Genomic DNA, 27,582 nt, shown 5'->3' on the forward strand with positions numbered 1-27,582 from the left:
ACTTCATTTTAATCTGCTTGTGAAAAAGGTGACTTTGCCTCAAGCTCAACTCTGAAGGCTAGGACAAATCTTCCTTGCTGTGTGCTTGTTTTAGGGATCAAAGATGCAGTCTAGAACCTCATCCTGGCAAGCCCAACTTCCATAAATGCTGAGCCACGCTCTGAAACTCACATTTCCTACAATGAAGCTGTAGCTTTTTCATTTCTTTAGTCTCCAGCAGTTGTCTCACCCATATGTTGTCACCATGAAGACTGTGTAAGTCCCCTTTAGGGACTTGCTACCTGTTCAGCCATTTCTGTGATACTAAATTAGAAGAGGTGACCATGGCATCACTTTCATCCATGGTATTAGCCCCCAGCATACACAGGCATAAGTTACATCCCCTATGCGACCGTAACCACGCACGATTTCTCTGAGTTACACTAACATTCAACATACTTTCCATTGCACTTTTTTTGGGGATCACAATCTGTGAAGCTGTTTGTGATAAACTTATTCCAGGTTTAATTAGTCCTAATCTTGTGTATGCAAATATGCCTAGTGCTTTACATTTACATGTTTTTGTTTTTCTCAAATGTCTTAATTTTCTGTGGGGTTTTGTTATTGATTTGGAGTTGAGGTTGAGATTTTGGTTGGTTTTTTTCCTTTTTGGGCTCCATTAATTACCCAGCTGTCTATTAGGCAAAGTCTAAGAAGTACATGATCCATATTAATAAGCTCCAGACATTTTGGGTCAAGCATATCTGTCATAAACATATTGTTTCTGTCTTTCCAGTCACCATCCCATAAGGGGTCTAGGGATGTCTGGTGATTAGGAAAGATTTTATCATCCTCAGAAGCTTTCTGTGACCAGAGATTTCCATAGCACAGCAGGTGAGGCCAAGATGTAAAAAAAAACACAAGACCAAAAAGAATCCACAGAAAAACAACACAACCCAAACCATCTGTTCTGAAATAGCAGTAACCAACAGTTTAAAAACGCAGTTGTGATGGCAGTGATTCAGTTAAAATCCACTGTTTCACTAGTGGCTTTGTTTAATTTTCAGTCATTGATGCTGTATTTTACTTCCCTTTGCCTGCCAACACTTGGCTAGCAAAGCTTATGGAGAAGCACAAAATAAATACAACTCTAAGCAGAAAGCTGTTCTGAAAAATTAATCCAGACAGATAAGATGTATTTACTGCTGGTTTAACTGTATTTATAGCAAAGTATGGGAGTTTTTAAGGCCAGGCTGAGTGGGGCTCAGAGCAACCTGGTATAGTGTGAGGTGTCCTTGACAATGGCAGGGGGGTTGGAACTGAATGATCCTTGAGGTCCCTTGCAACCCCGACAATTCTATGATTCTTTGAAGAAGATGATTCTGTTATATCTGAAGAATATCTCTCAATGTATTTCATTCTTCCTTGGGTAATGTTGAACACAACATTAAATCCACACTAGCTGGAAGCTGAAAGTTGGTTAAAAGGAGCTCTTAAGAGGTGTATTCTTTCCTGGGGATGTGTTTGACATTCTTTTCTTGGAAGGTTTGCACCTAAATGTAGTCGAGACTCAGCTGTCTGTGTGTTACACAGAAAACTAGCTTTTTAATGACACTCCAACTTTAGGACCCATTTGGTGGCTGTTTTGAGACAGAAAGCTAGGCTGGCAGAGCTGCTTCTGGAGCAATTCCCTTAAGTCATTAAAATGCATGCTAGCAATAATCATCTGAAAATCTAGGAGGAAACATTTCTCTGGTCTACAGAGCTATAATGCCCAGGGATTGGAAGTTGGCTCAAAGCAGAGATCATGGTCATCCATCCCGTGAATTCAGTCATGAGCCATTGGACATGAATTTCTCATTCTTTTCACAGCTAGTGTGGAAAGAGAAGAAAAAAAGAAAAAAAAATGGAGGAGGAGGGGCAATGGCACCAAATATACCTTTCTTTTTTTTAAGTGCCATATTGTTTCTGAGGATTGGCAACTTCTTATCTCCATAGGATATTTTGGCCAGCTGTGTTACACTTGCTTTAGTTTTATTTTTCCTTCTATGTTTACATTGCCTTGCCTGCTTTTTTAAGGAGATAAAAACAGGTCACCTATCTTTTTTACTTTCAGAGCCATAATGTGCTTGAGTTCTTTTTCTGAGCAGGATGGACTTGTTGAAGGAGAAAATAAGTAATCCAAGTCTTTCAGCTGTGACTGATTTCTATCCCAGGTGTTTTTTTCCCCAGTTTTGCTTCTTTATTAGCACCTTCCCCTTTTGTCACCTAGAGCGGATTGAAAACTAATGGCGAGGTCCAGCTGCTAAGTTAATACTGACAGAGAACAAAACTATGCTGGAGTAGGCAAGTTAATTCCTCTGTAATCTGTTTCAGTACTTTTGGTATGAGGGACATTGTTTTAGTTTGACTCTGGCAGAACTCTGTGGTTGGAATATGAAATCCTTGAAGAAGTCAGGCTCTTTGAAGAGTCAACTAAATCCTCAATTAAACTACATCACCTCATAATTTGTATTTACTGCTTTTTAAATCAGCGACCATGAAACTGGTGTGGAAAGAGCTTCCTAAGGTCATAAACAACAGAAGGAGGACTTGAATAATTTAAGCAAACTGCATGAAATAATTGGATACCGTGCACTGCATATGATCCTCCACTTTCTTGTCCTTGTCAGTCTTTTGATCCCTTGCCTGACACGAGAGAAAGGAGTAGCAGATACAGAAAACTAGGTAGCTGGAACAGAGAGGGGTGTGACGATGATGCTATTTCCAACAAAATCAAGGTATGACATCTTCACCTGTCATAGAGAACCTGAGACTGAATCGCTGTAGTGAGAATAGTTAGTTTTCCACTCCTCCTGTAGTTTAAAATTATTTTTCTGATCCTTTTTATCATACAAAGAGTTTTCATTTGGTTTTGATTTAGCTTTAACTTTACTTGCTAACAGGGAGTGAGGTTACCAGGTCACTGTGATTGTCCTTTCACCCTTTTATTGACTGTACAATTGTAAGAAGGAGTGATCTTTTAAATGGTCCCACACTTCCCATATGACAATGTATCCTTTTATGAGAGCCCTAAAAAAGGTAGCACCCTATAAAGACTTTGGGGATCAGTTCTGGCTTCTTAGTTTTTGACTTTGGGAACTTTCTAACTGCAGCCATTGCACCAAAAAATGACATGAAATACTGTGTTCTGCAAGAATTCTTTACCTTCGGATGAGAAATTTCGTAGAAGGTCCTGCTTGGCCAGCACAGGCTCTCCACACACAGGCCTGAGTACATCTGCTGAGTTTGTTGAACATGTCCAAATACTGATTTTCTCAGAAGATAAAAACATGGTCAGATTTGGATGGAGCAGTCTACCATGCCATTTTAAAATCTCTATTGAAATAAAGAGGACACTAAAAAAATGGAGGTGGGGGTGCAGAACTGCACTTAACAGAACTTGTGGGTCGCTGTGCCTTTAAACCTATTGTAATAATGCTTTTGAAGAAGTAGAAGTCATGATGGGGAAACAGATCAGACAATAAAGATATGAACAACACAGAAGAGGGTCCTGGAATCCTCTTCAGCAATTGGAACTTGAAATTATCATAGAATGATAAAGGTCATCAAGTCCAACAATTAACAGGAACTTCTGTGTAGCTTAAAGCATGAACAACACCACCCATTTTATCCTGTTCTCACTGTAAGTTTGAACATTAAACAAAATGGCTGTTTAAAAAATATAATGGCTATAATGCATAGATTTTTATGATCAGCATAGGTACTTCTTTAAAAGTATTCTAAAGGAAAGTCCTTGCATGAATAATGGCATTGTAAAATTGGAGATATAGCTCCAGGGTTTACAGTGCCTCAGCAACTTCCATTTAAAATATATTTTAATTAAGATAAAAGTAACTTGTTTTTATGATGTGAAATATTTTAGATTTGAGTCTATAATCTGTGTCCAGAATTGCAGTCGTTAAAGGTTTTGCAGACAGGTGCATATATCTGTAATACTTGCACAATGATTTTGCCGTGTAATAATTTTTTGTGGAATCTCCCAAGACGTTCTTGGAGACACCCAAGAGGGAAGAGAGCGCAGAATCAGGGAGTTCTAAGCAGTGTGACACTTTAGCCTGAATAGGCCCTACAGTATACTTGCATCTCATTCAGGACCAGATTTTACAATCTGTACCTCGGGTAATCCCTTGATGGGAGATGGTCACAAAGGGCCACGTTGCATTCAGAAGGAACAAGATCTTTAGATCTTCTCCACATACTCCACTCGATAAAGTTAAGAAGATTTAAAATGTATTGAGAGATCTGTGTGAAGCTTTAGTTTCAAAAATATGGGTCTGAATTCAGGAAATCATGCCATGCACAGAACAAACTGTATGGATTCTTGTCTTGGTATATTCCTGGCAGATTGGTAAAACCTCTTTGCTGGCAATGACTTGAAAATCCAGCTGCTTCTGTTTTTCCTTAAAAGTAGTGTGATGGCTTAGGGACAAGCTGCATTTATGTCTTGTTGCCTAGTTTCTCCACCAAAGATTCTTGCCATGAGATAGATCTCCCCAAAAGCCTTAAATTCTGCTGTTTTCCCTGCATGAGGTATGACTGGGACTGTAAACTACAGATTTGTTTGTTTCTATGAGTGTCTGGCAAATGTGGATTAGTCACTGCTCTCTGCACTATCTGTCCCTATCAGCCTCTTTCCTGACTTGAATCTGTTTTGGGGTAGCATTCCACAGACTACTTATTCTTAGTTTACCAAACTAATCTTAGATTAGTACTGTTTATGGTCATTGGCCTTACTAGGTCCATCTGTGATCTGTAGCAGGAAGACACTATGATGCACCCTCACACTTCTTGATCTTTTCTCCATCAACCACCTGCTGAAAACTGAATTCTCTGTTCTTAGGGCAGGGATTTTTAACAATTCACTGTCACCTTGGGTTTAGATCTCAGCCTGGGAGTTGCAGTTTCAATGACTCTGTCTGGAAGTAGCAATCTCATTGATAACCTATTTATTGTTCATTTGAAGACCCTGCAGGCATTTCTTTGGAAAGCTTGCTTTCATCATGATTTTGTTCTTGTTTTCCCTCATGCAGCACTGTTCTTTCTGATGTATTTCTGTGCAGATAGAATCCTGTTAGAAGCATTAAAAAAGTTCATTTAAAATAAGTCATTCTCTCACCTTTGCAGCACTTTTTATACTGGTTCTAGAAAGCTACTCTGAACTGTTGGATATATACATACTTTTTAAAGCCATCATAAAAGCAGAGTTGCAGTACACGGAGTATTTCAGAATAATTGCTGCCAACACTAATGTGTCTGCTTTAAGCTGTTTTTGTTATTCTACCTACAGTGCCACTCAGTAGCAGAAACCAAATACACTGTAATGCCTACAGAATAGCTAGGGTTTTGATTTTTTTTTTTCCCTATGAACCATGATCTTTCCTTCCTTGACAGCACAGACTGCCAAAGATCTTTTCAAAGCTCCTATCAAAGCACTGCTGTGCTTGTGGTTTTAAACACTATGACCATATTTTACATCTGTTTTCAGGGTGAGAGGGGGGGGGACACTGTGGATGCTGTGCAGAAATACCTGAATAGTCCTGTGTCCTAGCCAACAAGATCACCTTTGGAGTGTGGTTTTATCTTTGTGCCTTATACATCAAAGTAACAGTGACTTCTGAGTAGCTGAAATAACTCTGGAATTATCCTTTTGAGGTCTCTGGTGAAATTACATAGCAGTTTTTTACACTTACAACGTATATACACTGTTAAAATAATAAATGTGAGTGTTGCTGACATAAAAAAAAAAGGCATTAATGCACTGAAGTCTGCACTCAAAATGCCTCATTTGCAGCTGTTACTGGGGACTGTTGTGTTTATTTCATTTCCTTACAGGTGTAAAATTAGAGAACAGTTTTCTGACATCGGTGGAACACTGCTATGAATAAGGTGATGAGAGAGAGAGATCGAGTTCATAGTTAAAAAACCCATCATTATCAGTTCTGTTACCAGATTGTCCTATACCTAGAGTATAAAGCTGATAATCAGAGACCAGAATATGTTATAGGTTTAATAAATCATTTAATTCTTCTTGCCTTCTCACCATCCACTGCCCCCTCCCTCTCAGGCAGGGGAAAAAAAGAAAAAAGAAAAAAAAAGGAGGAAAGGAGTCTCTGAAATGATGGACTGGAGCAGAGAGCAATCCTGTGAACAGCTTGGATTTGAATACCTCAGTGTTTACACATTTGCTTCACTATGGAAAGTAAACCCTAAGGAACTATTTCATATCTGGAGAAGAGAAGGCTGTGGGGAGACTTTATTGCAGCCTCTCAATAATGTAAAGGGCCTAAAAGAAAGATGGGGACATACTTTTTAGCAAGGTCTGTTGTGACAGGACAAGGGATATTGGTTTCAAACTAAAAGAGAGGGGATTTAGACTAGGTATAGGGAAGAAATTTTTATAACAAGGGTGGTGAAACAATGGTGCAGGTTGCCCAAAGAGGTGCCCCATCCATGGAAACACTCCAGATCAGGTTGTCTGGGGCTCTGAACAACCTCAGGTAGTTGAAGATGTCCTTGCTTACTGATGGGGCATTGGACTAGATGAACTTTAAAGGATCCTTCCTACCCAGACCAGTCTATAATTCCATGATTTCAAAAGACCTACTAAGCTTGGAACACATTTAAGTGAGGTTTTAGTTATTCTTACATTGCTGACTTACCAAAGGTTCATCCTTTTGAGCTAGGATTTTCTTTCCTATGTTTTGTTTTTAATGACTAGTATTTTTCCACCTGCATTCTGGAATACAAATATGCACAGATTCTTCTGACAATTCCCAGAGTTCTGATGAAAAAGAGAGGGTGCTGCTACATCACCTGAAATGTGTCAGATTGCATTTAGGTATCATCACATGAAGTTGTACCAGTGCCACAGCTGTGAGGCTTTTTTTACCCCTCTTACAGAACATGGTTTGTGGATGTGGAAGTTGACATACTTGATAATTTGAAAACCACAACTTGTCAAAAATGATAAGTGCTTTAATAACTCTTCTTTCATTATAATCTCATTTATCAGACCTATAATATTCAAAATTCTTCATGGGTTACTTAGCTGCTTATCTCTGTACAATTAGGGCTGGTTAAGTTGTTATAGTATGCTAAGTGAGTTATCATAGTATCTGGACAAGTAATTTTGACAGTTGTAATGTACTAATATGTCACAGCACTGGGAGGATGATGAGAGTCGTTGCTGCTTTTTTCACCAGTTGAGGCTGCCTATTTTCCATTACCCATTTTCAACTCTGTGAAAAGCTTCACTCTGGTGATATTTACTTGCCAAATTTCTCTGGTTCCTGCTGGTCCACAGACAGTGCCATACCTAGAGCCCTGTGAAATAGCCAGGAAGACAAGTGGGTATGTAAGTGGGCAATTCTCAGTCCAGGTTCCAGGTCATTACCAAGTGTGGATTTTTTTCAGCCTGATCTTCCGGTCTGGTTGTGGTGGTAGAATGGTTTTGTGAATCTAGTTCAAGTGCATATTTTGCAAAGATGCCTCAGTTACAAACAGAGCTATGTAGTAAGGAAAGCTTATCTCAGTTCTTAAAGTATGTTGTTTGTGTCTCTCTCTGTGTTACACTGTTTTCCTGTGTATACATTTTGTAAACAAATCATAAGCTATTTCTAAGTGCAACTTCTGTAAATTTATCTGAGTCTTACAGGGACAAAACATTCTATCTAAAAATTTCCTGGGATAAAGATCCCTTGGTCTCTTACTGACAACTGTTTGATCTCTCTATCTTCAACATGTGCCTGCATGTGAGAATACTTGTTGTTTTGCTCAAGCATGATTAGACAGATGGACTGGTGTTTAGCCTTTGTAACCACCTGCAGTTTCCAGTGAAGTCTAGAGGATGAACAGTTACTCAATGTATCCAGAAATTAGGCTATTAGTAAACAAGCCTGTTAATTATGTGCAACAAGAAGCATGGTCTAGTTCACTTGGTTTTAGTTATGCAAGGCTAATAGAAGGAGGAGAAATTGTAAACAGTTTGTGTCATGAGAGCAAGCCGGTATGACTTTTGAGTAAGCACAACACACCAGTAAAATTACATTACCATTAATTGAAGACAACTTTGCACTGTATTCACAGAGAGAAATACAGTTTTTCAATTAATCAGAATGTTGCAAAATATATAGGCATTTTCATGGCAAGGCCACCAGAGAAGCTGGTTTCAGCAAATGCCTGACAAGTGGTTTGTCAGTTCCTCCTCCCAGAAAACCATTTGTCACCGGAAAGTTAAAGTCTGTAAATGCTTGTTCTAAAAACTGTGCCAACACAGCGTTTACTTCCCAGAGCTAGAGCCAAGCATTCACAAAATATTACCGCCACAGCCAGCCCAGTTCTGTTTGTCCAGTCATGATAATGTAAATACCACAAAACAGTGTCTAGTGTTAACCTCAAAAATGGCTTTGAAACAACTTTACATCTTGATAAAATACTTTGTGTTTCCTACCAGATATATTCAAATTACTATCATAATTTACTTCAGAAACTGCAAATGTTATTTGTTTCTTTACACTGTTGAGGAGCAGTTAAATAGAAACTATATGGATATTTATTTGCACTTCCTAAATTGCTGAAATGATTTATTATTGTGCAATTTTCATGGTGTTACATTTTTATTGCTTTATATTGCACATGTTGGATTTTAATAGTTGCATCCTTCATTCCATTAATTTCAAATTAAACATTAAATTGCAATGAAATGTTCAGTCATAGCTTCTAAAGCATAAAAAATAAGCTTTGTTCTTCACTTTCTAGAGGGAAAATGGGGATGGAATACAGACTAAATAGAAAAACAATCAGTTCTCTCAGCAAGTTCTGTGATGTTGTATGTAACAGCATTTGGTAGCTTTGAGATCACTGTTCATTTGTATACTACAAGGCTTAGTTTTCTTGTGCTTCAGTTAACCAAGGATAATTTGGCCATTAGCAATTATGGATTTTACCAGTACTCAGCAAGGGATTGCTTTTTGCCTTTGAAATCAATGAAAACTTTGTGCCTAATCACTAAGAGCCAGCTTGTATTATTTTACTTCAGCTGTATTTGCAGGTAGTTTTTGGTTGGTTGGGTGGGTGGGGTTTTTGTAGCATCTCATTTGCTTAAAAAGCAAAAGGGAGGGCTGGCTCTGCAGACACTTATGTCTCTAATTAAATTCGTACCTTTCAATATTCCCATAGAAATATTACTTCTTAGTGTCTTCGGCAAAATATGCCAAAACAAACAAAGATTTTAAAGTAAATTAAAGGAATAGATCATGAATCCAGAATATTTCAGAACAGAGATGCAACTGAAATACTTTTATTGAATGCATTCCTCTTTTAGTCATACCTGATGTTGATTTGAGGCAGAAGGAGAGGGAATAACCTCTCTCATCCCCAGGTACTGAAATGTTCACAAGATCATCTGCAAGTTTGAGGACAAGGACTCTAGTGATTAGAAATACCTGTAAAGTCTATATTCCTGGAGAGTAGGAATTAAACCCAGGGATGAAACCTCAGACCCATTATGATCTATGATGTGTGCTATGTGTTCTCAGAACGACTAGCATTGCCAGTCTCTGACATGCGTCAAGGAGCAAGGAAACACTTTCTTTTGGAAAGGTTAAAATAAAAAGGCACAAAATGCAGCTGGATACGATGTCATGAACAACACCCAGACTAACATACCCAGAAAAGGGCAGCGAGGGGGGAGCAGGAATCAAAGAGAAAAAGCAAAGCCATTAAATATTTATAGTGGAGCTGGTAAAAGTATGATTTATCAAAAATACAGTTTTACCGAAGTAGAAGCATTTTGTGGCTGTTTTGATAGTTCTGCTGTTTCTGCAGTGTTGATGGGGTTTGTGAGAGGACTGAATTGAAAATCTGACCTTTCCCTGAAATCAACTATTTTGATGTGGCTCAGTTTCACGAAAAGTTTCAAATGGTTTTTAATTTCACATTGGAAAAAAAAGCTAACATCATCATCAAAGATGCTGAATAATATGACTCTCTGGGGAGCTCCTGCTCAAAAGAAAAGATGAAGCCAACAAATAGGGTAGCATCTAAGAGAGATAGCAAGTAAGTAGGTTTTCCACTGTGTTAGATGGTAAAGCAGCACAAACCCAGTATCACAGTATAACTTAGGTTGGAAAGGACCTCGAGGATCATCGAGTCCAACTTATCAACATAGATCCCATGCCTAGTACATGGCACCAAGTGCCACGTCCAATCTCCTCTTGAATGCCTCCAGGGATGACGACTCAACCACCTCCCTGGGCAACCCATACCAATGACGAATGACTCGCTCGGTGAAGAACTTCCTCCTCACCTCGAGTCTAAACCTCCCCCGGCACAGCTTGAGACTGTGTCCCCTTGTTCTGGTGCTGGTTGCCTGGGAGAAGAGACCAACCCCTTCCTGGCTACAACCACCTTTCAGGTAGTTGTAGAGGGCAATGAGGTCACCCCTGAGCCTCCTCTTCTCCAGGCTAAACAATCCCAGCTCCCTCAGCCTCTCCTCATAGGGCTTGTGTTCAAGGCCTCTCCCCAGCCTTATTGCCCTTCTCTGGACATGTTCAAGTGTTTCAATGTCCTTCTTAAACTGAGGGGCCCAGAACTGGACACAGTACTCAAATGCTGAGCTCACTGTGGCTTTGAGTTCACTGTTTGAAAAACAAGCTTCCTTGCCTTACTGAACAATTAATATGCACAATATATCCCATTGTAAAATCTTAAAAGTGACAGAGTCTTTATATTTGCTGTGAAATTCTTGCAGATGCAGTTTGCAGGTCCAGTATAGTTATTTTCATATCATTGAGTTTAAGTTTCTGTTCTGGCTGACAGTCCTGCAGTAACACAAAAGAATCTTACTGATGGCTGAGTAGGTGTAAGTTATTGTCTGAGAAGAGTCTGAGAATTTGTACTGCTTAAGTGTTTCCACTGTTATTAGCAGAGTCAAAAGTTTGAAGTAAGGAACAAAATCTCATGCAGCAGTTGCTGCTCAAGGGCAGCTCTGGAGCTAGTTGCTGCTCAAGCAGGCAGTTCACATAGCTGAGGTTCTCACACCCCCAATGTGTAAAATATTAAGTTTTAGCAGGTTAAGGCAGCTCTATGCAGACTCATGGTGGGGAGTCTCTCTTCAATTTCTATACCTAAACCCCAGGCTTTCTCATGAACTGCAAATTCACTGCCAAACCCTTCAGGCGTAAAAATGCAGCTATTTATTGACTGAACTATGGTCAGTGGCTGGAGCTATTTGATAACTTACTGGTGATGGCCAGGGGAGCAACAATATGCTTAAGATCAGACCAGTATAAAATGGCACCAATACTTATCTCCATAAAGGCATAGTAGGAAATAAACTCTGCAGAAGAAAATAAATGGGATGGGGAGAGGAAAGGGTAAAAAAAGAGTTTGTAAGGCTCAGAGGAATAAGGTAAGCTGAATATAGCTTTTTAGACATAATAGTAGCAATTCTAAGTGTCCCCACAAATTAGAATACAAATGATCTTCTAGTGAGGGAACTGCATTAACTTTTTCTTTTGATAAATTTATTGTCTTCACTGTGTGATTTCCATTCTGATAAAAGGCCAGATGCTATAATTCTGACTGTTTTTTCTCATTTGTGTTGATGCTTTGTAGTAGAAGCATTTGTGTCCAAAGTAATTCATCATGTCTAGAGATCCAATACAAATTATGACTTTACACTTGGAGCTTAATATTTCAGATTATTTGAACAAGTGGAAGTAAAAACAAATGGAAAAAAAAGCCATGATTAGGAGGAACCATATGGTGCTCTTGTAACAATTAAATTCAGTGCTCTACTTTACTGCAGGTCTGCAGGATGGACAGATTAAACCCTTGTGCCCAGGCTCCATGCCAAGAGTGAATTAATTTTCCTAAGGTTTTTATTTAATCTGCTTCTGTAGGAAGAGGCAATGCAGAGTAAACAGCTGACAGAAAACTTGGGGATGTGTAAGTACTTTACCCCTTTCCTAACCCCTTGCTCTCTTAGGCATGTTTTATGGGCACAGAATGAAACAGTCCTGAAATACCCAACATGTCTGACATATTCTACTGTGCATGTTAACAAGACTTTAGGAGCCAGTGAAAAGACCCAAACTGCATAATTTCCCTTTTATCTTGCTTCACAGGCTGCAGTTGCCAAGAAAATTCCACAGTTATCCAGAAGGATTTTGCACTATACCTCTTTAAAGCTTATTTATGGCAAACCTGACATGTCTGCATACACACTTTGGAGAAAATTCTCATAAAAATTCACTATTTTTGTCCTCACTTCATCTGAAAAAGTAAAAATCACAGAGGACTTTGGAGTTTTTCTCATGTCTTACATGCAGAACACTGTCTCTCCAGGCTTTCTACCAAATGGACAGGCAGGAATGGGTGCCTGTTTATTTCAGCACAGCTTAGAGCTGCTGGCACCCAGCTGTCTGCAGAATGCTGTTTGCACATGGCCTCAAATGACACACATTGCTCTCAGGTGTTTCTGTCATACTTTTTAATGGCATTCCGTTATCATCAACCTGATCTTTCAAATTACAGATCTGAGAGAAAAAAGGAGGTGAATGGCTATCTCCAAATGTTGGCGTGGTGGAAGGAGGACATAGGCCTATTGATGATAACATGTAGTCAATATTTTTATACATCTGTTTCACTTTTCTGTGGAGCCTGATATTAATTTCTGCTTTGGAATTATTGTGTGGTTAGTATTTTTAACAAGGTAGCCCTACTTCTTAGTGTTTGCCTCTCCTTTGATTTGCATGGTCAGGTATATTGCTTCTGGTATGCCCACAGTTCCTGGTACAGCTCTCAAGTTAAAGCTTAGTGATACCTTTTGAGTAGAAACAGAGAAAAATGAGCAGGTCATTCAGTGTGTGCTTTGAAATAGCCAATTATATCCCAAAACAATACACTCAAAATTATTCAGAGGAATTATTTTAATAAATACAACATTTTCCAAGTATTATTTCAGAAATTGTCTGCCTTGATAAAGGGCCCCAGGGAAAGGTAACTAAGTTTTTCTGTCAGTCTGCAGAGTCTTCAATAGAATGACAGCTGCTGAGTTTCGAATCTCAGTGCAACATGGTGCTATTCATTTGCTTATTTATCTCTGTATGTCTCACAAGGAATCCAGATCTAGCATGTCATATTGGTGCACCTGTCCTGCTGCTGAAAATACTTCTGTTAGGTTTGCTTCCATGCTGTAGGAATTCTGTAAGCAGTACATATTTGCTAGCCAACATTCTTAATCCTCGGTCTTTATTTAATTTGAAGTTCTAGTCATATTATATATCATTACATACTTTATTCTAGTAGCATTTATCCTTTAACAGCTCAGAAATACTCAGTGAATAGAAATGATTGAAAGTATTCTAATAACCTTTTTAATCTTACATACAGAGGCCTCTAGTTCTGTCATAGAAATAGGCTCACTTTTTTCAAAGGCTATACGCAGTAAAATTGGTCAGTGTCTCTCTAGGCCAGTTATCTCCTCTTTGTCTCAGTGTAGATCTCACTCATCCAGAGGTGAAATAGCTTCATGATCTGGCTTTCAGACACAGATGTGGAATTAAGGCAGTGGTAGCATCTGGGCTTCTGTGTTTATTGAAAGATGACTGAAACAATGAGATGTTTCATCTGCAATGGCAGCAAATCTTCAGTCACTGACTGGAAACACTGCACCCTCAAGTGAACACTAGTGAGATAATGCAGGTAGTTTGTGTGAAGATGGCAACTCGTACATGTGTTTATGGGTGTTATTGACACATGAAAAACTAAATCAGAAAATGACCCAGTTGGGAACCAAATAATTATGCTCCACTTAGCTTCCGATGGATAAAGTTCCTTTTATTAATTGCATTTTTTGCAGTTTTAACTGCACAGTTGCAGGATTATATTTCACATAGTTCATTATAATGTGGTAGTCTGAAAAATGGCAAGGGAAATATTTCCTAGTAATGATCCTGTAACTGCTCAAGAGACTGTGCTGTGCTTGACAGCCCTGTACCTAAAAAGGGCTGCTGCTTCCACATGTTATGTGTGTGTGGTGTGACACTCATCCACACTGCTGAAGCCACAAGATACTTGCAAGCATGAAATGTGGCTAACAAAAGTCTTGCATTGTTAGAGGAGCTCCATATATTATAATTATATATTTTTTCTTACTTTTCTTAAATTGTATCTTCTTGCTTGCCTTCTCTCTTGAGTCTTGCAGACTTCAGAAATAAGATTAAGAAATGGTAGAGGTTGCTTAAAACAGAATGTTACTTTGATGTTTTATGGGAGGAACAACTGACAATGTATTTCTGTGTTCTGAGACAGAGGCTGTCCAAATACCGTATAATCATTAGTTAATTAGTCACATCTTTGTGTGCATAAACCTTTATGTCCTTGCAACATATTTTTCTGATACACCTCAATATTTGTTTCAGTCTTCTTATAAACATGTATCAATTTTTCATGGTTTAAGCTGGAGTGCAAAGGTCTCTTGTGCAGCTCTGAGTGCACAAGAGTGGTAGTCTAATTTCCAGCAGAGCAATGTGGTCATATACCTTACTGCAATCAGAGCAAGTCCCTGAAAATTGTACTTTTTAAACAAGCTTATTCAAACAAAATCTTGGAGCATTTTTTTCTTCAGGTGCTTCACCGCTCAGTGCCTTCATGGCCTAAGTGATTTCCCTGGGAAACATCATGCAGCTAGGAACAAACTCAGATATGACTGCTTGCTTATATGCTACCACAGAACTACCTTTCTACGCTGAGGAATTGTCTCTGTTTCAGCAGAATGAAATCTGGTTCATTTGGATTGAGCTTATGGCAACAATGAATCACTTGAAGTGCAATTGCAGTTTCCTCCACTTTGCAGTTTCACATCCCGAGACTACAAGGGTAACAGTGGATTTATGCTCTTGCTTTGCAGAGCTTGTTGCCCATAAAATTAGATATGAGGAAATAATAATTTTAGTATTTTATTAAGATATGAACATCTCCCTCAGTTTATGATTTTAGTATTACTTCCTGGATTTTAGTATTTCAGTATGAGTGTAATAGCATTGACTTCAATGAGCTGGAAAAGCATATAGAGTTGTTACTGCCTTGCTTAATTATTTTATATCATTTTTTTTTTTATCCTTAAAGATATGTTACATGTCCAGTGGTTATTTTGCCTCCTTTTCCCAAATACCCTTTCCTCCCTCAAAACACAACCTTCTCTGTTCTGTAATTATTTAAAGTGTAGCTACGTAGCACATAAGACCCTTCATGGGAAGGTCGTGAGTTCAAGCCTGCAGTGGGCAGCAGTGTCCTCCTTACTCTAGTCATGAGGTCTGTGGTGACAGGTTGGACTCGATGATCTTTGAGGTCTCTTCCAACCTTAGTGATACTGAATACTAGATACAGCTTATGATAGAAAAACTTGTCAAAGCAGTAAACCTTCCCAGTGGCACAGAGGCATGCAAAAGGTTGGCAGCTCTCTATTGCAGGAGATATTTGCAGGATTCCAGGAGAGAAATCTGTGTACAATTGTTATCCTGGAAGGATGGATTAAGGAAAAAAAAGAAACAGCAACCCTTAAAAAACCTTATTGACAACCCTAACATGAACTGCATGTAGTGGGTTCATGCTGCATTTCTGAGATAACAGACACAGAGCTGAGTTGTAGTCCGAACTGTGTTTCCGTCAGAGATCTTTGGTGATCAGTATTCAAAGAGCAGTATGCCTGTGCTTGGGTGTCTTTCTACATGTGGAGACAGCATGTGTAAAGGGTTAAAGATTGAAATTTGCTTGAGACTAAAAGTATTTTGATTTCATTGACCAGTGGTTTAAGTCCTTTAGGAAGCTAAAAAGAACCTGATATCCACAAACACATTTTATCAAGTTCTCTGAAATCTAACTGTATCTGCTATACAACAGTTCTCTGAAATCTATTTGTGCCATGTTGTGGAAGATTCATTACTGATAGTTGTCAGATACCTTTGTTATGACGTGATGGATCTATTTAGTGGAATCAAGTTCTTGAAGTACACCCATAAGGAAAAAGCACTGTTACTATCATTCATATAGTCTTCAGAGGTCACAGTGGTGCCCTGATCATGGCATTCCTGTCTCTGTTCTTCAGGCTGAAACTCCAGATGCATCTCTCCTGAATGGAGTATTTTTCTGTGCTGAGGTGTGAGTGGATCTGTGTGTGAAAACATAGCTTGGACACTTCAAGATCTTTCAGGGAGCCTGTGCTCAGCTCAGGAAGTATAAAACTGCAGCCTCACTTCTCAGTGAATGATCAGCTATGTTGATTTTTCCCATCTGAAAAAAAAACCCACACAGAAATTATAATAAAAGGCTGGAAACTAATAAAATCAGAGTGGGATATGAATACAAATGAGTAATTTTGTCAGTTGTGAACTACTGAAGCCTGCTTTCCTACAAGTTTGAGCTTCGTGTTTGATTTACTGGTACAAAAAATTGCGAGGTAGAATTGAAGCTTTTCTTATTGTTGAGGTTTTACAAGGTCTTTGTGCAGACTGTTTGCTATCAAGTGAGATGTGCCCTCTTTGTCACCTCCACACTATTTCTGTAGCATCTATTGTGCAGCTGCATAATTTTATAGAACTTGTTGGAAACTCATCTTTTTAAAATACTGTTTAAATTAGCAAATTGTTTGGGACTTAATGGCAGGAACAAATAAGCAATCATAAGACCAATGGAGAGGACAGAATATCCAGAAAACTCTAGCTGAAGTTAGTCATAGAGTCATTTAGATTGGAAAAGACCTTTAAGATCACCAAGTTCAACCATTAACCCAGCACTGCCAAGTCACCGCTTAACCATGTCCCTCAGCACCACGTCCACATGACTTTTAAATCCTTCCAGGGATGGTGAATTCCACAACTTCCCTGTGCAGCTTGTTCAGGGATTGACAACCCTTTCAGGGAAGAAATTTTTCCTAATGTTTCATGTAAATCTTCCCTGGCACAAAGTGATGTCACTTATGTTTGTCCTCTCTCATTTGTTGGGAGAAAACACCAACTCCTCCTTCACTTTGAATCTCTTTTTAGGTAATTGTAGAGAGGGACAAGGTCTGTCCTGAGCCTCCTTTTTTATCCACACTAAACAATCCCAGCTCTCTTAGCTGTTATTCACAGGACTTGTGCTCTAGATCCCTGACCATCTTTGTTGCCACTTTTTGGACGCGCTCCAGTGCCTCAGTGTACTTTTTGTGAAGGCCCCAAAATTGAACACAGTACTGAGCAGGGGGACAATCACTTCCCTAGTTCTGCTGGCCACACAATTAGTGATCCAGGCCAGGATGCTGTTGGCCTTCTTGGACACTTGAGCATATGCTAGGTCACATTTAGATGGCTGTTGACCAACACCCCCAGGCTCTTTTAGAATACATAGAATACACCAGGTTGGAAGAGACCTTCAAGATCATCGTGTCCAACCCATCAACCAATCCAACCCACCTAATCAACTAAACCATGGCATTTTCTGCTAGGCAGCTTTGCAGCAACTCTTCCCCGGGCCTGCAGTGTTGTGTGGAGTCGTGACCCAAGTGCAGGACCTGGCATTTCGAGTACTGTGTCCAGTTCTGGGCCCCTCAGTTCGAGTACTGTGTCCAGTTCTGGGCCCCTCAGTTTAGGAGGGATGTTGACTTGCTGGAACGAGTCCAGAGAAGGGCAACGAAGTTAGTGAGGGGCTTGGAACACAAGCCCTATGAGGAGAGACTGAGGGAGCTGGGGCTGCTTAGCCTGGAGAGGAGGAGACTCAGGGGTGACCTTATTGCTCTCTACAACTACCTGAAGGGGGGTTGTAAACAGGCAGAGGTTGGTCTCTTCTCCCAGGCAGCCAGCACCAGAACAAGAGGACACAGTCTCAGGCTGCGCCAGGGGAAGTTCAGGCTGGAGGTCAGGAGGAAATTTTACACAGAGAGAGTGATTGCCCATTGGAATGGGCTGCCCGGGGAGGTGGTGCAGTCGCTGTCACTGGAGGTGTTCAGGAGGAGACTTGACAGGGTGCTTGGTTACATGGGTTAGTTGATTAGGTGGTGTTGGGTGACAGGTTGGATGTGATGATCTTGAAGGTCTCTTCCAACCTGGTTTATCCTATTCTATTCTATTTGACCTTGTTGAAGCTAACACAATTAGCCATTTGGTGATGGCCAATTTTACATACAACTGTTGCCTTTTGTTAACTATTAAAGAAAATAATCAAATGTCAGAGGTTCTATCTTTTCACTCAGAGTTTTCTGCATAATGAGAGTTGAAAAAAAGGCAAAAAGAAAGAAGCCAAAATAAGCATTTAATTTGTTTTTTTTTAGAACTTCTGAAATTGAGTTTAAGTGAATAATTCTGTGTCAGTGTAAACAGAGTAATACTGAGGAATTTATTTCTACTGAAAGAAGCATGAATTTTGTTTTGCATAAGGAAGGCAGCAATTTGTAATACAATTTTGTTGATTACGTCTTATAATCGCTAAATCTCGCATGTAACTGTTGCTCAGCAAGAAACATTGTCTTTAGCAATTTCTAAACAGGGGAAAGATTGGTTGGTTGTATTTCAGAAATTATATACTCTCCACAGCTTTTTTTCAGGCTGTTGTAACTTTTGCAGAGGAAATAATATTATCCCTAAGGTAGTAACGTGGGTCTCTAACACAGTCCTCAAAATAATGTAGGCTGCAAAATTAAGAGCTGCTTATGGCTAATGCTAGTGTGAATAATTTGAAAAGAAAACAGAATTTAATTAAAACACATTAAAAATACAGCAACTCTTAATGAAGTTCAGCTCTGCAACCAAAAGATTTTATAGGAAGCAATTGGAACCCTCAGGATATACCTTCTGGCCTTGGGAGGAGAGGTATTTTCTCTCTGCCCTGGATGCAGTTGCTTTAGGATTTCACAGATGTGCTTCTACCTTTTTGTGACATTATTAACTTATCCCTATTTTATCAACTCACCATTTTTATGGTCGCTAATCCTCTACGCACCTGTTCTCAAACTCATCCAAAGGAAACAAAAACCAGAGCTGTTTTGTCTGTTCCTGTGTGTTTGCATTTTTTAGCAGCATTCTTTGCAAACAGTGATAGAAGCCTTTTTAAAATGTTCTTACCTAGTTTTCAGAAACATGTACTGTTCTTTTCACACAAACAGGCTGCTATAGCCGGAATCTGGAGGTGTACATGGGGGTTTTGCAATGTGTTTACAAATATCTTCCCATATCCATGCAGCTGTCATTACTTTGTCTTTGGTAAATGGGGATATAAAAGACAAAATCAGTGTTATATTTAAAGCTGGAATATCTGGCACAGGAGCTGGATATAGAGACTTCTAAATATATTCTGAAAGCCACTTGGCATAAGTGTGATTGCTTTGCATCAGGCCTCTGCATTTGGTTTAGACTACAGCTAAGAGAACCTTTTTCTATACATATATTTCCTATTTATATGTATTTTTTTAATAATAAGCCTGGATGTCTCCAAAAGCTGGGTTGTTTACAGCCAAACAGTGGGTCAATAAGATAATAAACACAAAACACTAAAGTCATGATTTCTGTTGATTGATTGTGCAGCTGAGGAAAACTTTGTTATTAAGAAACTGTGAAGGCCACCGCTGTAGGACACAACAAATAGCATTTTTATATCAGACTTCCCACATTAACTGTTACTTTCTTATTCAATTAAAAGCAAGTTAAATCCATGATATCATTTTATCATAATGTTTCATTTTGAAGTTGCAGGGTGTTTCAAAGCTATATGTGACATCAAGATACAAATTTCATGATCATCATCTGTAATCAGAGCTGAAGAAACTGCTTCACTTCAGCCTACTTTCATGGGTATAAGAAGTATGAGTCTTCTTCAGAGTCTGATTTTCAGAGTAAAATCCATTCCATCTTCCCCAAATATTTATGCTCGTTGAGGGTGAATGAAGAAGAACCTGGCAAAGAGCACATCTTTTGTCTGCCTTAGGATACCACACCATTTCATGTCACATGAGTGAGGGGTTGGAGCAAGCAAATGTCCAAGCAAATACTTAAAGTGTTTATCCAGTGCCTCATAATCAGTAAAACAATTATGTGCTGATCCTGTAAAGACACTGATAGGATTGATTACAGTTGTTAACTGTGGGATTCATCTGCCTAAATGTCAATAGTAAGTAGCTGAGCTTAGCTTCAGTGCCTGTTATAATAAAGGGAAACACACTGGTTGGTAGTTGAGGGAATATCCTATATAACCTGTGCTTACACTGCAAGTGTACTTAATCTTCACCCCCAGCTCCACCATCCCCCCCCTTCCCCCTCCTTCTCATTTTTTTTCTTTCTCACACAAAGTAGGAGTTATGAACTCCAGCACTTTTATAAAGTCACACTCTACTCATTTCTCTAAAAATACACAGTATATTCTAAAAGCAAAAGAGAGGAGCCAGACCTGAATTAGAGGTCATAGGTAGTGAGTTAATTTGGAATTTGGCATTTGACTCAGATATGATTGGTGAGGAGATTTCCAAAAGACTGCAACTGTAAATTGGAAACAAATGGAAAAGGATTCTGCGAGTGGGAGGCAGCTTTGAATCTATAATGCATGTCCCAAGACTGACTTGCCCATAAAAGAACATGTGTTTAATATGTCATAAAAATATTTAAGCCACATTGGTCTTTGTATAAATGTTTCATTTTTAAAGTTAGATTCTGGAGGGGCTAAAAAGGAACTCAGCATGCTTATCCTTGCCTTCAGTATGAAGGATTTAAAAAAAGTTCACCAGCAACTGTGGAGGGTTTTTTCCCTCCCCTCCCAGACTCATATTCTCACAAGATTTCTTTATGTTGTCTTTTGGGTCCAAATCAATTTTTTCAATCCTTGCTATATCATCCGTTTTGTTACATACATTCCTCTGAGAGAAACTACAGATCTATTATACCAGGAGGCAGTTTGGAGGCAGAGTGAGCTGCTGCCAAGGTGGCATTCATGTACCTGTGTGTGAATGTGCAGAAGTGACTGAGATGTCCAAAGGGGACATGCGTCTGTGTTCCTTCAGCTGCATCTGTTCCAAAGATGATGTATGTCTGTAAATAAAGCAAGATGTATTTTGAATGTGCTCATGTTCTGCATCATTAGTTTTCTCACTGTTGGGAAACTAAACTGCAAGAATCTGAACATGTACTACCACCTGGCAGCACAAGTGGCTAAAGGAAGGAGTGACAGCAGTTACAAAACACTACCTCTGAAATATTCTTTATTTTCTTCAACTGAATACAGTCTTCAAAAATAATGTAGCCCAACGTTTAAGTTAATACAATATTTTGGGAAATGTTTCTAGGGCTTTCAGGAACCATTTAGTAATGACAGTGGAAAAGGAGAGTACATGACCAGAGCTGCACTCACCATATCCCACTGGATGAGCACGCGGCCAAATGGCCCTTGGGGATGTATTTTAAGCTGATGCCTGAATAGTACTTCCCCATATTAACAGCAGCTGAAATAGAAACGAGTGCTAACTTCTCCAGTGTCACTGCAGTGCATAAGCGTTAGACCTCCCTGGTTATCATTGTTTTGTGCTCTTCCTCACAGGTGAAATCTGTGCTTTTAAAATCCACGGACAAGAAATGCCCTTTGAAGCTGTTGTGCTAAACAAGACATCCGGAGAAGGTCGCCTTCGAGCAAAAAGTCCTATTGACTGTGAACTGCAGAAGGAATATACATTCATCATCCAGGCCTATGACTGTGGGTCAGGACCAAGTGGAACAAACTGGAAGAAATCTCACAAGTGAGTGAAAATGAGACTTCCTCCCCCCCTTGACATACATTTGCTCTAAAGTAGAGATTGAAAGGCTTCTTTTTATAATGCAGTCATGTAGAAAGCAAACAAAACCAAGATGGGCCATTATTGCAATAGTCCATTCACTTTTAATTCCATTTGCTTTTAGAATTCCCCCCCCCCCCCCCCCTTCCTGCTATTTGATCCATTCTGCAGTGGTCCAGTTGCAGCTTTTAATAGGATCCTGTTCAAGTGGAGAAATACATCTCAGTTCTGATTTGTTTTTCTATTCTTATTTTCACATGAAATACATTGACTAAATAGATCATCTAAGACATGGAAGTTATCTTTTAATCAATACTTACAAATTCTATATAGGTTTTCTCTCTATCTCACTTCAAAACATAAGAGAAACTGCCCTTTTTCCCTACTTTCTGCATGTATATAAGCTGCAGCAGTCATGCCTTTGCTCAGTGTGTTTCTGACCTCAGCTTTTGGACAGCAAATCTCAGGGGAATTCAAATCCTCTGGAAGATGGAAGTAATGAAGGTTTCTAAGAGGTACTTTTTACTGTGGAGCCAATTCCCTGCATAAGCTTAAGTGATGCAGAGCCTTTTTTCTCTTTCAGTTCATGAAAGCAAGCTCTGGACCGTTTGTCATTAAAGATTAATTTAACTCACGTGTAGATATATAGCTGCTGTACAATTTGTTCATTTTGCTGAGGACTATTTAAACAAATGATTAATTGTAATCATTCTTCCTTTTGCTCATTCAGGACAAATGACAATTAAAAAAATTAATTGGCTCCAATGCCTGCTGGACTCTTTTGGGATATCTTAAAAGAACACACATTTAGAAGGAAACCTGCAATATCAAATAACCATCAAGTCATACAAATTGTTTTTGCTTCATATGATTAAATTTTTATGATGTTTTTCCTTCACACATCAGTAGCAAGTTAGTGCATTCCATTTGTGGAAAAATTTGGCCTAATCCTGACCAAATGGAATCTGGTGCACTGGGACCAGACTTTATTGCACTTTCTTATAATGGTTTTTATAGCAAACTCCACCCTAAGCTAGGCTGCCTGGGGTCACAACTTTTACTTCTGGCTCTGCTGTTGATCTAGAAAGTACCTTCAATTCTCTTGTCACCTCTCCTATCAAACCAGAGCAAATTCTTTCAGAGGAAGGCCTTTAGAGTTTGCTCATTAAATGCTAAAGGCCTTTTATATCTGACCTTTAAAGGTCTATGTGTACAATCATTAACTGATGGAAACAATAGACAATTATGATCAGCAGAAGGTGAGAGTCTTATTTGACGTAGAAGAATGTTCTTAACCAGACATTTTTGGGTAGTAAGTATGTAAGAGTACTATTTTCCTCTTTTTTTTCTTATTAATCCATCTTACACTGGAATTATGTCACTGACTTTCTGCTGCATTCCATTTTAAGAAGCAGTCAGATTTTAACAGGGAGGTCTGTGTTGATAGGTTGGGCTCAATGATCCTCGAGGTCCATTCCAACCTAAGTTATACTGTGATACTGTGACAAAAGCATCAAGAAAAAACCTAGTGCCATGTTATGATATTAAATTGGGTAAATTAAACTTAAAAATTTCAGTATTTAATTTTAGCAGAGGTCTGCATAGTTTTATATATATATATATTGTTAGTGCTTACAAGTGTTTTGAAAGCAAACTGTTAGTGGTGTGTCATGATAAATGAATTTTTCTCTTTGATGTCTGTCTTTACCTATTTTAGGGCAGTGGTCCATATCCAGGTAAAGGATATCAATGAGTTTTCACCAGCTTTCAAGGAAAGTGTTTATAAGGCCACTGTGACAGAAGGGAAGATCTATGACAGCATACTGCAGGTAGAAGCCATAGATGAGGACTGTTCCCCACAGTACAGTCAGATCTGCAATTATGAAATTGTAACAACTGATGTCCCTTTTGCCATTGACAGAAACGGTGAGTATGGAGAAGGAGCAATTGCAAACTTGGGATGGATAGCAGTAATTTCTGTAGATAGTGTAATTACCTCTTGAAAGTGGCATTATACTTGGCTCAGTTCTAACTGAAGAGTAATTCTGTTCTCATATCTGAAATTGAAGGAACCATAACACTGGGATATTCCTTTTTTTTTTTTCACATAAGATTTGGTCAGAAAGTGCCACAGTAATTTACAAGGGAAATTAACCTCCCAGTTTTAGATGAGCTAAATGTATCTCTGATACTCAGTCCATTCTCTCAATGGACTCAAATCTAGTTTCCCATCCAAGTGATGGCATTTCCTATTGCAGCATATAGCCCTACCTAACAGGGGTTATCTGAGGATTTGTAGCTAGTTCCAATCTTCTGAACATTCTGGAGCAGAGTTTAAACGTAGAATTGAGAATATTCTGCATGTACTTATTGATTGTTAAAACTTTCAGAGCATGGGTCAGCAGATCTACTCTGTGGTGTTTCCTGAAGCAGATCCCTTATTCTGCGGTGTGGAAGAAAATATGTTTTGGAGAAGCAGTATAATTTTTTATGGGTTTAGTTTATAGTTGGTTTTCTAATGCACATAATATTATAGAAAAAATAGCAAATTATATTAGGTTTACTTTGTGCATCAATTTTTGACCTTGGGAGCCCTATCTGTGAGCTTCCTGCTTTTCCCAGTCAAGTTCTCACCAGGGAAAAGCACAGAACTTGTCACAGAGCTTGGGAGAGGTGGCTGAACTGCATGAAAAATGGGTTGAATATTCTCCCTCCCACTCCATGCTTGCTTCAGACAATACAAAATAGTAGCTTTGCCTTTAAGTATATCAGCAGGCCTAAATTGCCACCCCTTGGTGAATAAGTCTCCTTGTTCTTGATGTTCACGTGTGTAGAAGTTCAAAATGGAAGTTCCTGTGCTCACAGAACTTGTTCTGCCCCCTTACCTCCCCAGAACACGCACCTTGTGTGAATGGCCAGGAATATTCTGATTCATCTTTTCTAGCAGAAGCCTTTAATCCATGTTGTACATAGGCTAAATTGGACTATGAAAGCGTGCATGGAGTTGCTGTTTTCCTCTAAGCAGTCACTTTCACGTTAGGAAATTATTCATCTTTATTTGTGCAATTCTTGCACAATGCACAGCTGAGCATCAAGAAATAATAACCTGTTAGCATCAGTAAGTTGTAAATGACATTGGGGGCAAAAAAGCTGCCTTGTTATAATACATTGGGAGGCAAGTATGCTATATAAGAGCTATAATCATGAGTCTGCTTGTGTTTAAGTAAATGAGGTCAGCTGACACTGAGCCAGCATCTTGCCAGAGCAATTGTACAAAGGATTTTTCACTGTAAATGGGCATTTGGAAGTAGATGTTTGTGTGCAGTTCCCTAGAAGCTTTTCCTCTCTATGGATTTTTATTTCCAGTTGTGACACTGTCCTTGTTGTCATAAAAGGAGGTTCTCTGTGTTCCTGTTTGAATGCATAATTCTTCTAAAGCTCCACATGAATTGCCAGTATGGGGCTGGTTGCTTACATGAGTCGCAGATGGTTTCATAATTTCATACCAATTTTGTGAGAGATATCATGGGTAAATAATACATTGAAATTAGCATGATATAAAGCAAGCATTTCTATTGCTTCTGCCTTTTCAGCTCCTAACACATAGAGCAGCTTGGTTCATAAGTGACCGTGGGCTTCTTGAAGTCAGAGGCATGATCAAAAGCGTGTCAAGTGTCAGGAATTCTTGGTTACATCTTTGTCCTCATGTGCCTGGGACTTGCTTTTCAGCAAAGGCAATGAGAAAATAATTGATTTAGACACAGCTTTGAAGCCTGCAGTGAGTAATTGGTAGAGGGCTATAATACTTGCAGTTTCTTGGTCATGAATTCAATTAATATTTTTTGATCTATTTGTTCACTAAAAGCACAGTGCTGCCACAATCAACAGTAATTGCAGTCTAATTTGCAATTTTTTTAGATGATGGTAATTGCTTAAACCCACTGGGATTAGGGACGGAGTTAGAATAGATGGTTGCACTTTTATTTAGTGACAGAAATATGTTGCTTAGTTTCAACACATTTCACTGCTGAGAATGTCTTTCTATGACAGATGATATAAGCTTTCTCTGATGGAAATTCTTTGGCATTGTGCCCATTTTTGCTTCCTATAGGATGATTAAAATAGATCCGTGACATGCCTGAGTCTTTCTGTTAATACTGTGCTAATTAGGATTTTGTTTATAGCTTTTTTACCTACTGTGAAAACCAATCTAGGTCCTTGTGTCTTCTGCATGTTATCAATTTTCCCACTTTCTCGAGGTATGAAAATTCATTGCCCAGAAAGAGTATTTAACTAGATGCTCAGAGCAAAATCTCAATACAGTAGAGGGCTCCAAAAGTAGAGGGTGTGAGGAAAATATGCCATTGCCAGTCCCAGATGTTGGATCACCACCCATATATGAAACTGACCACAAACACATGCCTCTAGCAAGATGAACATGCTACGCCATCATTTTATTTTGTTTTTTCTTTTGGGACATCATTATTGTTTAATCAAAACTTCTTTCTTGTACTTAGGGAGCATTTTGTTGACTTGTCCCATTGGGGCACATGTATAGAAAGGGACAACTCTCCAGGGCACAACCTACTTCAAATCCCCCACTTAGTGTGAGGCACAAGTTGATAGGCACCCAGCACAGACAGGCAAAGCAGCATTCAACTCTGATGTAGTTCTTGTAGATCTTTGTTAAGTTAGGTGCCTAAAGGTAGTGTAATGGGTTAGGGCAGATCCCCTCCCCATCACAGGCAGAAACAACGACTCAGACAAAACTGATTGCAAAAGTGATGGAGAGTTTAAATAGGAAAACAATAAAAAACAACAGAGCTTTACAGAGAACCACAAGCACCGTGACAAGGAGAGAGGTCCCAGAACATGCCCAAGAATGTCCCATCCCCACCGGGGGGTACACCCAAACTCCCCTCCAGGGCTTCTTCTCCCCTCCCCAACCCAGCCAGGGAGGCAGCTCACGCCATTTTACCTAGGCACCAGCAAGGGAGGAAAGGGGATGTAAAGACCCCGTGCTGATCTATTATAGGGGAGCAGGGCATTATGGGAATGGAATACCTGGTTTCCTGTGGCCACCCCCTGGGCTGGGCCCACCCCTTGGGACCTCCCAGCTGTGGTCTGTGCAGTGGCATCTGGGCCAGCACCCAGCCTAAACCAGCACAGGTAGCCAGTATAAACCTTCCCCTGTACATATGACAACTGGCTCTTGAGATTTTTGAGAATAAAATTACATTGTGTAATGAAACCAAAAGACAACTAATGGCGCTGAGATCCGTGTCAGTGAATATGCAAACTTCATGTTGTCAGAAAAGTAGTGACGCTTTATACTTAAGCATTTGCATGGAATAGCGATTTATGAAACCACAGTTTCTTTCCATTCTCACTGCAAAATGCACCTTTTTGACAAAGAGCAAAGCTTTGACTAATGGACAAATACAGCTTGAGGTGGCTCTTGGCACCTGGGAATGTTTCTATGCCAGTTCTACAAGCAGACTGAAGTCAGAGGCACACTCGTAACGATTCTGTCTCTCATCTCTTTTAAGTTAGGAGATTGAGTTTTATGCCTCTTCTCCACATACAAAACAAATACAAAATTTAAGAAGAAATTGCTTTAGTAAATTTGTTGAGACTCTTCCTGTTCTTGTGAGTGCTCCAAACTAAGATAAAGACAGCCGTAAGACAGGCAAGTCTGTATCAAAGTATCCCCAAAAGTAACCCTGAAGAAACAGCAGTTTAAATATGCA

General features: G+C 39.2%; 1 protein-coding gene across 2 annotated transcripts in view; it reads left to right on the plus strand.

Annotated features, from left to right (window-relative positions):
- CLSTN2 (calsyntenin 2) overlaps window positions 1-27,582 on the plus strand; it is a 374,895-nt gene that overhangs the window by 268,083 nt on the left and 79,230 nt on the right. For both annotated transcript variants that reach the window (XM_068145467.1, XM_068145468.1), the window contains 2 exons: window positions 21,601-21,796; window positions 23,550-23,758. In XM_068145467.1, the coding sequence (XP_068001568.1) occupies window positions 21,601-21,796; window positions 23,550-23,758 (405 nt within the window). The remainder of the gene's footprint in view (window positions 1-21,600; window positions 21,797-23,549; window positions 23,759-27,582) is intronic.

The sequence above is a fragment of the Melanerpes formicivorus genome, unplaced genomic scaffold (genome assembly GCF_026170545.1).
Source record: "Melanerpes formicivorus ecotype bairdi unplaced genomic scaffold, bMelFor1.0.p_v2 SCAF_12, whole genome shotgun sequence".
Taxonomy (NCBI): domain Eukaryota; kingdom Metazoa; phylum Chordata; class Aves; order Piciformes; family Picidae; genus Melanerpes; species Melanerpes formicivorus.